This window comes from Myotis davidii, unplaced genomic scaffold (assembly GCF_000327345.1).
Source record: "Myotis davidii unplaced genomic scaffold, ASM32734v1 scaffold6, whole genome shotgun sequence".
Taxonomy (NCBI): Eukaryota; Metazoa; Chordata; class Mammalia; order Chiroptera; family Vespertilionidae; genus Myotis; species Myotis davidii.
The window spans coordinates 18593836-18608568 of record NW_006383011.1 but is presented as its reverse complement, the minus strand read 5'-3'; the positions used below and the strand labels follow the sequence as shown (position 1 = coordinate 18608568).

The window sequence follows — 14733 nt, the reverse complement described above, 5'->3', positions numbered from 1 at the left end:
CCTCAGCCTAGCCTGCCTTCTGTCAAAATTTTTATGCCATTTCCAAAGATTATAATATTTTTGAATTTTCCAAAACATTATTTATGGAAGAACATTGAGTACCCTAGACTCACCTCTGGTCTGCTTGTCTCAAGGTGTAATGTTATATAACCTGGTTAAGTACATAAAAGTACCTTCAAGGTGCACCCCCCCTTCCCCAGTATTTTTTTAAATGGATCCTTATGGCTGCAGGGGTTACTGAATGTGAAGCAATTATAGCAGAGTACCTAATATATCTAGGAGAGGTCAGGAAAGTTGAAGCATTATCTGAGAGCAGTGGAAGGATGTTCCCTCATACTGTGTGAAGCTTTGAGATGGGGTTTGTAGAGGAAGACAGACTCAAGATGCTTGGGAAACAAAAGGGAAGAAACAGCAGAGGGAGGGGATTTGGTCCCTGAAAAACACTCTTCTTTGGAATAGATTCAATTCATCCATCAAAAGAGCAGGCACAAATGTCTGAGCAAGCCACTGGGACATCAGTATTAGACGCCCCAGGGTAGTAAAGACCAATCCCCCAAACAAACTGATTTAGGCACCCCCTGAGCAATCTCTTTGGGTCCAGCCACTGGGACATCAGTATTAGACGCCCCAGGGCAGTAAAGACCAATCCCCCAAACAAACTGATTCAGGCACCCCCTGAGCAGTCTCTTTGGGTCCCAGTGAAGGAGTAAGAAGTCTTCTGGAACTGCAGAGTCCCCAGGGCAATGGAAATGGAAAAATTCGTGGCACTCTCGTTGATTTGGGTCCCCCACTGGGTTCATTTTGAGCTTCTCAACCTTGCTCTCTCCCTGTTTCTTTTTTTCCCTTCTGGATGGTTGAGCACTCTTTAAGCTCAGAAACCATCTGAGTTATAATCTATGTATTTTTCTCACTCAACCAAATGTTTTTTATTAGCAACTATTTACATATTAATGAATATGAAAAATAATTAATGTAAAATGAGGAGCCGGCTTGAAGGCAGCTTTGTCAGATGGCGGTTCCTAAAGAGGATATCTGAGAAGACTGTTTTCCTGACAGTCCTATGGCAGCTTCCCTGAGTGCCAGTAGGAGCCTCTCGGGGCGGTCAGTGCGCATGGCGAGAATAAGTCCTGGGAAGTAGGGCCGACCACCTGAAGGCACCTGAGAGCAGTCAGCAGAAAAATCGTTAAGACAGTAGATACTGGACCTCCTGCACTGGTTCTCTGGTTTTCTTCTTGTTTCTCCAGTTTTCTTTCTCTGTGTCCTTTTACTCTACTTTCTGGAGACAATGTTATACTAAATGTTATACTCCAACCAGACTTGTCTATTTAGTTTGTCAAATTTTGCTTCATGTATTTTGAAGTTCTGTTATCGAATGTATATGTATTTAGAATTTTTGTCTTTTTTACTATTTTATCATTATGAAATGATCTTTCTCTCTGTTAATACTACTTGTCTTGAAGTCTATTTTGTCTGATGTTAATATGGCCACACCAGTTTTCTTTTCCTCTTGTTTTCATTTATTTTATTAAAAATTTTTTTAAAATATATTTTTTATTGATTTCAGAGAGGAAGGGAGAGGGAGAGAGAGATAGAAACATCACGATGAAAGAGAATCATTGATCAGCTGCCTCCTTCATGCCCCCTAGTGGGGATTGAGCCTGCAACCTGGGCATGTGCCCTTGACTAGTATCAAACCTGTGACCCTTCAGCCTGCAGGCCGACACTCTATCCACTGAGCCAAACCAGCTAGTACCTCCTCTTGTTTTTGTTTTTTTAAATGATTTTTTTTTAGTTTTATTAAACTCAAAGTAGAATGATTCTTATAGTATCTCTAAAGGCAGCACATGCTGTTCCAGCACAAACTTTTTAAAAACCCTAAAGAACCATTTTCCATTATTTCTTTTTAAAATAGCTTTATTGCAGCATAATTGACCTTCAGTAAACCATACACATTTTTAAATATACAATTTGACAAGTTTGACATATATAGACACCATCACCACAATCAGATAATAAACTTATCCAACACCCTCGGACATTTTCTTTCTAACCTTTCTAGTCCTCCTTCCTCCCCATCTCCCCCACCCCTCCCAGGTGACCACGGATTTGCTTTTGGTTTACAGATTAGTTTACACTTTCTAGAATTTTATATAATGGAGTCATATGATATGTACCCTTTGTCAGTTTGAATAATTTTTAGAGATTTATCTTCAAGTTCACTCATTTCTTCCATAGTATTAAATCTGCTTTTAATTCCATCCAACAAATGGTTTATTTCAGATTTTATATTTTCCAGTTTTAGAATTTTCATTTAGTTCTTTTATATTTCTTCTAAGATACATCATCTTGTCACCCATTATATCCAGATTTTTCTATAGATTCTTTTTATTTTTATTTTTTACTTGTGGACATTTTAATGAACGTCCCTCCATGTAGCTTCAAGCTACCAGGACACAGGCCCCACCAACACCCTTAATCTTCTCCTCGGCTCTTCTGCTGAAGAACTTGGCCTTCACAATGAGAGGCTGCTTTGGGAGCTTTCTCTTCCCCAGAACTTTGTAGTAGCCCGATCGCACCACATCAGTGATAGGAGCAGCTCCAGTCTTGGTTTTGCAGCATTTACCTGTGTCTGCTCACTGACCAGGGTCCACAGTTTATCAAGGTTGACAGTTGGGCAGAAGCTCTGGTTCCTCTTTAAGTGGTAATGCCTCATACCGACTTTCCCAAAGTAACCTGGGTGATATTTGTCAAAGTTGATCCTGTGATGATGCAAGCCACCAGCATTACCGCACCCTCCCCCTGCCCCAGGTGCTTCCTGTGCTTGCCGATGTGGCTGTGGCCGTGGCTCACGTGGCCCCGACGTGCCCCGATGTTTTCGGGTCTTCCTCAGTCTGGATGGCATGTTGGTGGCCGAGCGGCAAGAGCTATAGATTCTTTAACATGAATATATAGTAAATAGTTTAAGTCCATATCTGCTAATTCTAACATCTGAATCATCCATTAGTCATCTTCCAGTGACTTTTATTTTGGTTATGGGTTGCATTTTCCTGCTTCTCAGGTCTAATAATTTTTAATGAATGCTGGTCAGTGTGGATATAAAGTTGTAGAGACTCTGGCTTCTGTTATTTTCCTCTGCAGAGTATTGAATTTTATTCTAGAAAGAAATTAAGTTGGCAGATCATCTTGACTACGTGGGGGCTTGGTTTAAAGCTGTATTAGATCTGGTTTATTTTAGTTTTTTTTTCTTAGTCCCATGAGATTTCAGTAGAAAAACCAAGTTGTTTGCCCATCCCTCTAACTTGGCAGAACTTGAGTTCTAAACTCTGTCTTCTCAGCACTGGACAGCTGTGAGGTTGCTGCGTGGCCTCCTTTAGTCTCCCAGCAGATGTTTCCCACTGGGCTTCTTGCAGTCTCACCTGCCCACGGTAGTTCAAAACTCAGCCAGCCCTGGCCAGTGTTCTCAGTCGTTAGTGTTGGCCCACACACGCAAAGGTCTTAGGTTTGATTCCAGGTCAAGGACACGTACTTGGGTTGTGGGTTCGCTCTCTGCCCCCGGTAGATCTTTTCCTAGGGCCTCTGCCAGGGCTGCCCTGCTGGGGGCCTCTGTGTCTGCTGCGTGTGGCTCTCATTCTTGCTTCAAGGAAATGCAGTGAGGCCGGGGAACTTCTGAGCAGCCAGGAGTGAAGTGATGGCCTTCGGAGGGCAGGTGATAAGCATTGGGCTTCTTCGGCCTGGAATGCAGAGAGGTGACATATCCCAGCATAAAGCCATGGCCAGTGTGGTGAAGGCTGATGTGAACCTGGATGCCGGATCCCGAGATGCTGCGGGGAGAGGGTTGCTTTGGAAACGGGAGCAGATAAGTTGAGTATAAAGAGATGAAAGCACAGTTTACCATGGCAGACCAGACACTTGGAAAACTATTACAGGTAGCTCTTCTGGCAGATGGCTTAATTCCATTGGGGTTTGGACAAATAAATGAATGACAGAACTCACCGCCCCCCCCTAAAAAAAAAGAAAAAGAGAGAGAAAGAGGCTTCTGAAATGTAATGACACAGATATAGCCATTAATTCAGACACTGAAGAGGATAATATGCTCTTACTGGGCTGGATATAGAATAGGCAGCTTGGTGTAGTAGGGAAAACTTGATCTGAATTAAGATCTGGGTTCAAATCTTGATTCCTCAACTTACTTGCTGTGTGACCTTGAGAGGTTTCCTAACCTTTCTCTCCTAGACAAGGTTCTGATGAAAGTTAAATAAGTCCGTTACATTTTCAGTAGGCTCCATAAAGCAAAGGTTAGCCCAAGTCCTAACCGAATTACCTGGGTTTTCATTGAACACGTATTTGCTGAGCCCTACCAAATACCAGGCTGTGCACATATATCTCCCCTGTTCTAGAAAGGCTCCTGAAGTGAAGGCGCAGCTCTGCTCCGGCCTGCAGACCTTCCTCAGGAGGGCGGGAGGCTGTGAAGGTGAGCGTCCCCGCGTCCTCTGCTGGTTGCAGGTGGCATGCATGATGGGCAAGGACAGCCGAGTGCCACCTTGGCCGGACCCCCTGATCCCCATCTCAGCAAACAAGCCCCACTTCCCTCCCCGCCACTTTCCTAATAACCAAGCCAAAGGTTTCACAACCCACTGATAATGCCAGATGGTGCTGATGTGGTTTTCAGCCACTTCTGCTTTTCATTTACTCATTTCTCCTGAGAGTCTGTAGGTGCCCAGCTCTGGGACAGGAGAGTTGAAGGTCTTTGGGGGAAGTGGAGAGGGTGAGAATGAGGGGCCCTGTGGATGTTTGAGGTTTATTCCCCTCCTACAAAAAAACTGTGTTTCTAGAATCTGAGTGCCCACATCCTTACGATTAATTATGCTGACCTCAGATCCGGTGGTGCCTCCTCCCGCCCTTAGTGTGTCCCTGTCCCTTAGCCTCTGGTCACAGAAGTTCCATGATGGCAGTCTGATCAGCAGATAAGCACTGGCCAGGTGAGGGGTTGCACCTGCAGTGATGACTAAATCTGCCCATCCAAAATCCAGCTTTTAACCCTTCAGTATTATTCACATATTTTCTTGGCCTCAATTAAAGTTTCCTTTGGTCCAGCCTTAAACTGCATTGTGAGCTTTTATTTGACTTCATGCCCAGCCTCCTTCCCTCAAAGGTTGCCATGTTGGTGGGAGGGCTGATTCCATTCCCTCCTCACTTTGCGTCTGCCATCGGAACTCATTTAACTCTGACCCTTTTTCTTTCCTTTTCCAGAACTCACATGCTGCGTGTCAGACTGAGCTACCCCTGTTTCATCCTATAATCCAAGACTTGCTCCACTGCCCTGCTGCTGTTCATGGCCGTGCCTGGGAAGGAGGCAGCCGCATCCCCAGTACCTTTCAGTGGGAGACCTCCATGCACACCCCATGGAGACTCGATGAGGGGGGAGGGGGAAGAAACTGTAGGAGTGCACGCCACAAAAGCTGAGTCTCCCTGTGTGAATCAGTGTCACCTCGCTTTCCTCAGAGACCTCGCTGTCCCCGAGAGACCTGCCTGAGAATTAAGGGCAAGAGGGAGCCACTCCGCTTCCTCCCTTCTCCGCACCCTGCATCCCTGCACAGCAGCTCTTGGGGCAGGAGGGCGGCTGAGAGCTCCGAGCCACTGCTGTCCTGCATGCGCCAGCTCAGCTCTGCTGTAAGCTGTATGACCATGTACAGGAGGGACATGGCATCTTTCTGAATGGATTTTTCTTAACAAATGTGCCAGTGTTTATGCAATTCACAACATTTCCCTTGTCCTCGCTGTTACTGTCACTGGCTTTTTCTCAGTCGGCTTCATAGTAATTTTTTTTTTAATGGGGAAATTTTCCTCTTTACCTCCTGCATCCTATATTTGATCCCTTCCCTACCCCTCCAAGGTACAGACTTACCCGAGGTCCTGACAAATGATAAGAAAAGTGTCTTTGGGAAGCCCGTGACTCTTCATATTGTCTGTATTTTGTCACTGAAGAGAAGTTGGTGTTCTCCTTGGTTCTGCTTGGTCCCTGACAGCTCCCGCTGGAGCAAGTGTTTCCACTGAGCCAAGCATGCATATCACTGTGACAAGCCACTTGCGTGCTGTCCCATTCGCATACAGCCAGACCAGCCGACGGGGCATTGCAGCCAGGTTGCTCTTTCAGCAAGTTACAGATCACTCAGTTCTATTTTAAGCAGATGGAATTATTTGATCACGGAAGGTGAAGTGAGAGAGCTGGGTTCGCAGGTGGGTCTGTGAATAGGACACCATGAGTCCCCACCCTTCCGGCCCAAACGCTTCTGTGAGCGCCTGTGCCTGGCCCCCAGGAGACCTGCCTGCAGCCTGGTTTCCACTGGCTTGGGCTCCTGTCTGCTGTCAGCACCAGCCCTCGGTGGCACCACAGGCTGTGCTCCGCGCTCTGTGCGTACAGCTGCAGGCCAGGAACTTGGTGCCCCCCTGGCTCCCCGAGCAGATGTGAAGTCTGGCTACTCCCCTGCCCTTCGTTTGCAGGGACAGCCTGCAGAGCACCTGGTCACAGCACCAGGAGAAAACTGGAGTCTGGCCTCCCAGCTGTCCATGGGGTCTGCAGCTGGGAGGCAGCTGGGCGGCTGATGGTAGGTGCCCCAAACAGCCAGGCGGTTGCAGGACAGAGTGGCTGCCATTGAGTTGATCCCACCCCCTCAGCCCCCAGGCAGAGTGAAGTATCACTAAAATGACCGTGACATTCTCGATGTCCAGATCCTCAGAGCTGGGTGCCGCCTGCAGAGAGGATGTGATGATGCATGCTGCTGACGGCGAGGCTTGGAGTTGAGCTGCCTTTTCCTTTTCTGGTTTTGCAGTCACGGTGGCTTCTCTCCTAGGAGGAGTTGGCTCTCATCTTAGGCTCTTGCGGGGGTGACCCGGGGACATTCTCACCACTGCCAACTCTTGGGCTATTCTGGGTCTTGGCTTGGGGCTCCGCGGGTGGGCCCGTGTCAGAGGAGCTCAGTGAGCAGGAGGAGGTGACAGGTCTTGTCCTTAGGGTTTCCCAAGAGAAGCCCCTTCAGAAAAGACCAGGGTAGGGGAGCGGGGGAGCAGGGACAGGCTCCACAGCACACACCACGTGGTGTGTTCTTGAGAGACACGGGGAAGCTGTCTCCCCATGCCCTGTCTGCTAGAGAAGCAGTGAGCTGCCGTGACGCTGCTCCAGCTTCATTCTCTCTGCCTGGTTACCAGGCCCAGGAGAGTGGAGACGGGGCCAGGCCAGGTCTGAGGGAGGAACGGGGAGGCCCACCCCATTCGGGGCACATGTGGCTCTGGCACAGGGGCAGCTCCGTGTGAGCCGCCTGTACCAAGAAAGCTCTTCCTCCGCCTTGTAGTCAGAGCTGGCTCTGCAGCCCCATCCTCCTACAACGAGGATGTTGAGTAAGATCTCATGCTCTCGCTTCACCTCTGGAAAGCCCCGCAGCATTCGAGTGAACACTCCAGGGAAGCGGAAAGACGCCAAGGAGCCTCCAACGTTGGCCTTTGCCGGTGTGAGCATGTGGTGCTGACAGGGTTTCCCTGCCACCCCCTTCCTGGGGCCACCGCGTCACCATTGTCTGTGTCAGTGGTGTGCAGTGTTGTACAATGAGCTTGTGGGTGGACGTAAGTCTGTCTGCATGGCCCACAGCCGACATGCGCAGTGGGTTCTGTGCTGAGCCTGGTCTGTGCTCCCTTGGATGAGATCCCAGAAGCTCTGCAAGTCATCTCCCCTCTCCTTCTCTAGCATACCCCTCCGGACCCCCAATTTCCTATCCTAGATGGGGTGCAAAAGAGGAGGACACCAGACTGGCTCTTTAGCTTGCCTCTCACAAGTCCACCTTGCCCACAGCCCAGTTTCTGTGTCAGTGTCCAACCAGGAAAACAGAAGGCCCTCTAAAGTATTAAAACAGAAGGGTTCTAATCCAGGTAATTGTAGCACAGAAACAAGAAACGCTGCAAGGCCAAACGGGAGAGGGGGGCAATCCAGAGGTGAGTTGGAAGGCTGATGGGACACAGGGGAGAGGCTGTGTTACTAGAGCCTGGGGCACAGGAACACGGGGAGGAACCTGGGACCATAGGGGGCCTGTCCTTCAGGGGCTGCCACCACAGGAGGCAGGGTCCTTGCCAGAAACAATCCCCCAGGCCGAGACGGGAGAAATGGCCTGATTCTCCCTAGCGTGTAGCTTCCCGATTTCTACAGGCGCCTCTTGTTAGCTACATCCAGCTGGAAGCGAGCCGACCTGGGGGCCTGGGACAGGCAAGCTCAGCGGTCAGCTCCCCACCACTCAGAGGAGCCGGGAAGGGCGAGGAGCAGGTCTGAGGGTAACCAGGCCAGGACATGTGCTCTGTATCATGTCCGAGCCTGGTGTTCATGCCCCATTCTGTCCTGAGGTCCCGGTGAGGGGAGACAGAGGAACTGCCTCTGGGTTTTTATAGATTTTCTTTCACTCTACCCAGAGAGGAATGTGCGTTTGGGAGGGAGGAAGAAAGCCTTTATTCTTAGCAGTTGTCCCTGTTTTCCTTTGGAGGAACTAACCCAGGTAGCAGCCCCACCTCACCATGGCTCTCAGGAAAGCTGTGACCCAGGTATCTGTCCCCCCTGCCCATGTCTCTCCCCCGATCTCTGGTTTCCCTGCCAGAGAACAGTGACCCCGAAAATGCATCAGTGGTCAGGAGTGTTTCCCCAGGACCATTCATTCGGAGAGCGACATTAGTGTGCGCTGTATCTGTAAGTAGCTGCCATCTACTAATCAATTATCGTGTTTCCAATCAATTTCGGGAAATGATGCCTGGTTTATGCTGTCCTTCGCTGGGGCAATGGCTCAGCTGTCCGGCTGGGTGCACACAGCCCTGGCATCGGGTCCTCCTGGTCTCGGGTGCTGCATCCCCTGCGTAGCTCTGAGGGCCTTGGGGAGTCATAGGCCAGGCCAGTGACCTGATGTCCCCACATGCCAAGACTCTCAGGGTTTGCGTCTTCTGCTGTCTCATAAGCCAAATGGAGGTTTTGTGAAGCCAGGTCACTCTAATGATAGGTGGCCTTGGACCCTGTGTCCCCAAACCTGGAGGTATGAGCAGCAACAGACAGACGTTTGCCCATCAACCACTTGGCACTGCTCTGCCCAGTGCCAGCCGGGGGGTGTGAGCTGAGGGCGTGTGCTGTGCCCCGTGCATGGGGAAGGCTCCTGTGCAAAAGAAGTGGACACAGGAGCTACATGTTCCACAGACAGAAGCCCACCACCCTCTTGTCATACCGCCCTCCTTGGGCCTGAAAGGCAGAAATAAAAATGTCTGAGGTGACTTAAAAGGCAAAGGGAGCCTGACCCAAATGCCCTGCATTCTCCCTTCTTTCCCAGGCCGAGTGCTGGCGCCTGCCCTGAAACGTTATCCTCTGGCGCGTATCTCATTGGTCCCAGCCTGTCTGCCGGCTGGGGAGACTCTGCCTCAGTTGCTGTGCTGGGCCGTGCAGGCTCACTCGGAACTGCTCCAGCCCATGTCTCGGAGGAACACCTGTTTGTGACTCTTGTTTGCTGGCATTTGTGAGAGACTGAGAGATTGCGAGATAGAGATAGAGAGATACAGAAATGCAAGAGAGGGAGAGAGAAAGAGTCCAAGTTTCTTTCCGGAGTTTCCGGAGAAGCAAGACATAAGTACGTGAGGTTACTGGAGAACCGAGAAGCTGTACCTTGGGCTGTGCCAGTAGTTGGAGGAGTTCCGGGATAGAGGGCTCAGGGAGGCCGGACCGGTGGTCAGGGAAGGCTCTGTGAAGCAGAGGGAGCCCTCAAGGTCGAACACAGCAGCCCCCCGTCCATGGAATCCCTAAGGTGACCGTGGTTCTTGGTGTCTTTTTATTTAGACTTTTTATCCTGACTCGAATACTTCCTTCTTTCTGGAAGCTGATCTGTAGAGCTCAGAGTGTCCCATGCCCTCCCCGCCAAGGGGTACCAGCCTTAAGTTCCATTGCCGAGTTCCATTAAGTTCCTTAAGTTCCATTGCCGAGACTGGGATTGTTACGGTCAGACTTCCTCAGGAGGTTTCTTCTGGCTAAGCTTTACCTCCTACTTGTTCCACTCTTGCTCCTGAACTACAGGGGTCACTGGGGGAAACCATGCGACCTGCAGGGGCTGTTGCTGCCCCATAGCTGTGGGTGCTGACTCCCCAGGTACCTTTGCGCTGCTTGCTTAGTGGCCCTTTTATATGTATGCTAGGAGCTTGTTATCTTTTAAAAAAATGTTTTTATTGATTTCAGAGAGGAAGGAAGAGGGGGAGAGAGAGAAACATCAATGATGAGAGAATCACTGATCGGCTATCTCCTGTACACCCCACACTGGGGATCGAGCCTGCAACCGGGGCATGTGCCCTGACCAGGAATCAAACTGGGACCTGGTTCATACACCGACACTCAACCACTGAGCCATGCAGGCTAGCGGGTCAGGAGCTTGTGTTCTTATTTTCAGAACCGGCTATTCCAGTCCTTTGTCACTCCCTAAGCCCTCACACACTGAGAGCCAAGCCGTCTAAGAATCCCTTCGCCTGTCTTCCCTCCGCCCCAAGGCCCTCTGTATGTAACAGTGCCTTTCCGACAACCCAAGGAGGCACCCCCGGGCTCTAGAGGACCCTCTGGCACCCACATACTGAATCCATCCCTCCCTGACCCCCCTTGCAGTAGAATGTCCTGACTCAGACCAGACTGTCACTCACTAGCTATATGACCTTGGGCAAGTTATTCAACCTCTCTGTGCCTCAGTCTTTCCATCTGTAAGTTAGGATAATGGTATCTACCTCATAGGACTAAATAAATCATACAGTGCTTAGTACAGGGCCTGGGACAGAGTGTTTGTTTTTGTTCTATCATCATTTTCTTCCCTCTGCCCTCATTTTCACCTTCTCTCCCTTCTTCCATCACTGGATTTAAATTTCTCCATCTAGTCAACACAACAACAGACCAATCAAACCACCACAACTTCTGTCCTCTACTTAGCTTTGCCTGAAGCTATTGGCATATCTCCATTTGCTGGCAGGCACATTTGGAAAAGGGGAGAGTTGTCTCCATTGCTCAAATCTCATTAATATCTCAACCCATTATCGTACTTTATGGCTTCCATTCTGCCCCTACTCCCAGCCACTCACTGAAATTGCTGTCGATAAAGGCATTAGTGACCTAATTGCCAAACCCAACACTGTTTTTAGTTATCGCACTTGAACTTTCTTGAGCATTTGAAGCTGTTGTCCTATTACTTTTCTTTGTTCATGACACAGACCCCTTCATTCTCTACCTAGAGAAAAGCTAAGTGACATTCAGATACTGCTCATAGTACTTTTTCCAGATTTTTTTACAAAGATCATTTCAGATACAGTGGTAGCCACCTGTGAACCCCCTTCCCATGTTCCCCCGTCTCACAAGCAACCACTCTCTTTAATTTGGTGTTTATCACCCCAATGCATGATTTTACACAATACATATCTATGAATCTATAATCAATACAGAACATATTTTACATATTATTAAATTTTACACAAAAGACAGTCTATCACTTTGTTTTTGTTAATCCTCACCTGAGGATATTTTTCCATGGATTTTTAGAGAATGGAAGGGAGAGGGAGAGTCTGACAGAAATATCAATGTGAGAGAGACACATCAATTGGTTGCCTCCTGCATCCACCGTGACCAGGGCCAGGGAACCTGCAACCAAGGTATGTACCCTTGACTGGAATTGAACCTGGGACCCTTCAGTCTGAGAGCTGATGCCCTATCCACTGAGTCAAACCAGTTAGGGCCAGTCTATCACTTAAAAAGCTTGTGTTAATAGTACCAGACAATGGGTTGTTAACCCAGGTTTTCAATCCAAGATGCTTGAGCAGACTGTCAGACAAACGCTTTTGTTTTCATTTATAAAAAATATATTTTTATTGATTTCAGAGATGAAGGGAGAGGGAATGAGAGACAGAAACATCAATGATAAGAAAGAGTCATTGATCAGCTGCCTCCTGCACACCCACCACTGGGGATCAAGCCCGCAACCTGGGCATGCGCCCTGACTGGATTTGAACCATGACCTTCTGGTTTATAGGTCGGTGCTCAACCACTGAGCCACGCCGGCCGGGGCACATCCTTTTGTTCTCAGATCAGCTTTCTTCAGCATGCAATTAGGAGTTTTGGAAAATGCTTCATTCTTTCACGAAGCACTTTGCAGCCTGTCTGGGTATTTTATGTTTGGCTTTTACCCTCATAAAGAGTGTCTCCATTCTGTTCTTTTTAATGGGAAATCTCTATACTTGAGCAGAGAGATTGCCTTGCCCTGTTTATGTTCTTACTGCAAAATCCCTGGTTTTCTTCCAATTAGAGGTTTCTTCTGGGCATTTTATGGGTCTTCCTCTATGTGTCTTACTTGAGGGGTTTTTTAAAAAGGGAGATTCTTATAGCCGTCTTTGCTCTTTTCCCAGGTGACCCCATCCATCCCCTTAAGCTCAATTCCGAATTAGTAAGAGGAAGATTCTGAAATCCTTCCAGCCTGAGTGGTTACTGCACATGTTTACCTGGAGGTCCCCCAAGCACCTCCAACTTGTCTTCTTTCCTAGACTGTGCCTCATGGCTGCCCCTTTACAGTCTCCCCCACGGCCTTTATTCAGGTCCTTGCTTGGAATACAGACTGTTTCCTACTTAGGCCGACCCCCACACCCCTCACCAGTCTGTGCACAGTGTTACCAGAGTTGACTGATCAAGATGCCAAACTGGTCCTCTTTGCTTTCTAAAAACCTCACACATATTCTCCTTCCTGCCATATTGATCGTCTTGGGGCCAACACAGGCTCCTGAGCCTGCAGGGCCCAGCCTGCCTGTCCTGTCTCCTAACTCTGTGCCTAGGCCTCCTCCTTTCTTGCCTCAGTGATCTCTTCACTCCTCTCTGCACACTGAGTCTTCTCACGGCTCTGTGCCCTTGTTCATGCTCTTCCCCACGTCAGGGATGCTGTTCCCTTCACTGTTGTCCTTATCCTCCAGGATTCAGCCCCCCACGCATTACCTCATTGACACCTGGGCAGAGTTAGCTCTGTCTGTGCTCTCAGGTGTATTGCTCCCTCAGATGCCCTGGATTATCCTGGCTTGGGTTGCATTTGATCTATTTGCAGGTCTGTCTTTCCCAGGTTTGGCCTGGAGGGCTCAAGGTCAGAGTTTACTGTCTGCCTTTGTAGCTTAGTGTCTGGCTACTGGTGGGTGCCGGTAAATGCTGGATGACTAGTGGCCACAGGCCCATCAACCCAGTCCCACCTGCTATGCCCCCCACCCCCACAGGAGTCCCAGGAGCAGAGTCATGGATGCCATTTGCTTGTCCCTCAGAGTGACAGCAGGTTACATTCAGAGCAAGAGGAGAGAGAAGGCACCGTTCAAAATCCACTCCGAGCAGACAGCCCACCCAGGGACCTTGTGCTATTTGGAACCCGAATGTAGAAATGGGGTCTGTAGTCACCCTGCCTTCAGCTCACTTTATACTACCTCGGGCATTGCCCTCCCATTTGTAGAAAATCCTGCACTTCAACAGTCTGCTTCCTCCCCCATCTTTTCTCACTCCCCCCCACCCACCCCCCGTAACTGCCTCCCTCACTCATGCTCTGGCAGTATGCCCCGGGGTGGGGCTCCATGAGAAAGTGCTCAGTCCCCAGCCTCCAGGAGCATTTGAGCTGTTCATAAAAGTGTCTGACTTGGAAACCTCAGGCTGAAACTGAGCTGGTCCAGGCTTGGCCCACTTGGCCCCGTGGTGGCAGAGGATGGAGAGGAGAGGCATCCCTGGGAGAGGCGCTACCAGGGCGAAAAAGGCAGCAACAAGAGTGGAGGAGTGGAGCAGGAGGCCCTGGGGGACAGCAACACGAGGAGACAGCTTGGAGGGCCCAGGTGGCACACTCCTTTCTATCGCTTGGGCTGGGTTCTCATATCTGTGAGGTTCTAAGAGCTCCTGGTAACTTTTCAGAAAGGGTAAGAGGATTAGCTATACATTGAGGAAATGGGTTCCAATATCGATTCCACCCATTGTCCCTCGGCCACCGCCCTCCTCTGGACACATTCTCTCCATCTCCCACCCCAACATCCACACTGTTCCTGGATGCCTCCCTCCTGGGGCGTGGGGGACAGCCGGTGCTTTGGCCTCCATTCCTGAGGTGGAAAAGCATCCCTGTCCTTGATATGAGAGGGTTGGACTGAGTGGATTAAAATCCTCAGGGAGAGAGGATTTGGTCCCTGTACTCGAGGCCTAGAGGCCCGTGTCTGGGTTGATAAGTGGAGAACCAGTCCCGGCCCCTTCCATCTCCCCAGCAGGAAGGCACGTGTGTGTTGCGGGAGATGTGTGTTGTTCTGAGGTGATCAGGACTGGGGACACATGGGGAGATGGAAGGGGCCGGGAGATACATCTTTGGGGCTTTAATGACCTCTAAGTAGTCCTTTGGGAGCCTTGAAGGCTATGTCCCCACCCTGTGACTTCCCCTTTGGACACTAGGGACAACCATTATCTCCTCCTCCAAAAAAGAGCAAAACCCTGATTCATGCCAGGTTACACACCTGTACCTGAGAAACCCAGGCCACCAGATGAAGTAGCCCAGATGGTCTCAGACACCACTGGCATATTGAATAGGACAGAAAGGGGTAGAGGTGGGCAAGACCTCAGGGATTGTAGAAGGGAAGCTGAAGGCCAGAGAGGACCAGAGACCTCTCAGGGGCCTAGCATGGCTGTAGGGCCTCCCGGGGGTCCCTCAG

The 14733-nt window shown here is 49.6% G+C and overlaps 1 protein-coding gene and 1 pseudogene across 1 annotated transcript in view; one reads left to right on the top strand and one right to left on the bottom strand.

Annotated features, from left to right (window-relative positions):
* Positions 1–5945, top strand: part of MTA3 (metastasis associated 1 family member 3) — a 116675-nt gene extending 110730 nt beyond the window's left edge. The window contains exon 15 of the mRNA XM_006778650.2: positions 5251–5945. Within this exon, the coding sequence (XP_006778713.1) occupies positions 5251–5276 (26 nt within the window). The 3' untranslated portion in view covers positions 5277–5945. The remainder of the gene's footprint in view (positions 1–5250) is intronic.
* LOC102764148 lies at positions 2403–2917 on the bottom strand (annotated as a pseudogene).
* Positions 5946–14733: the final 8788 nt, after the last annotated feature.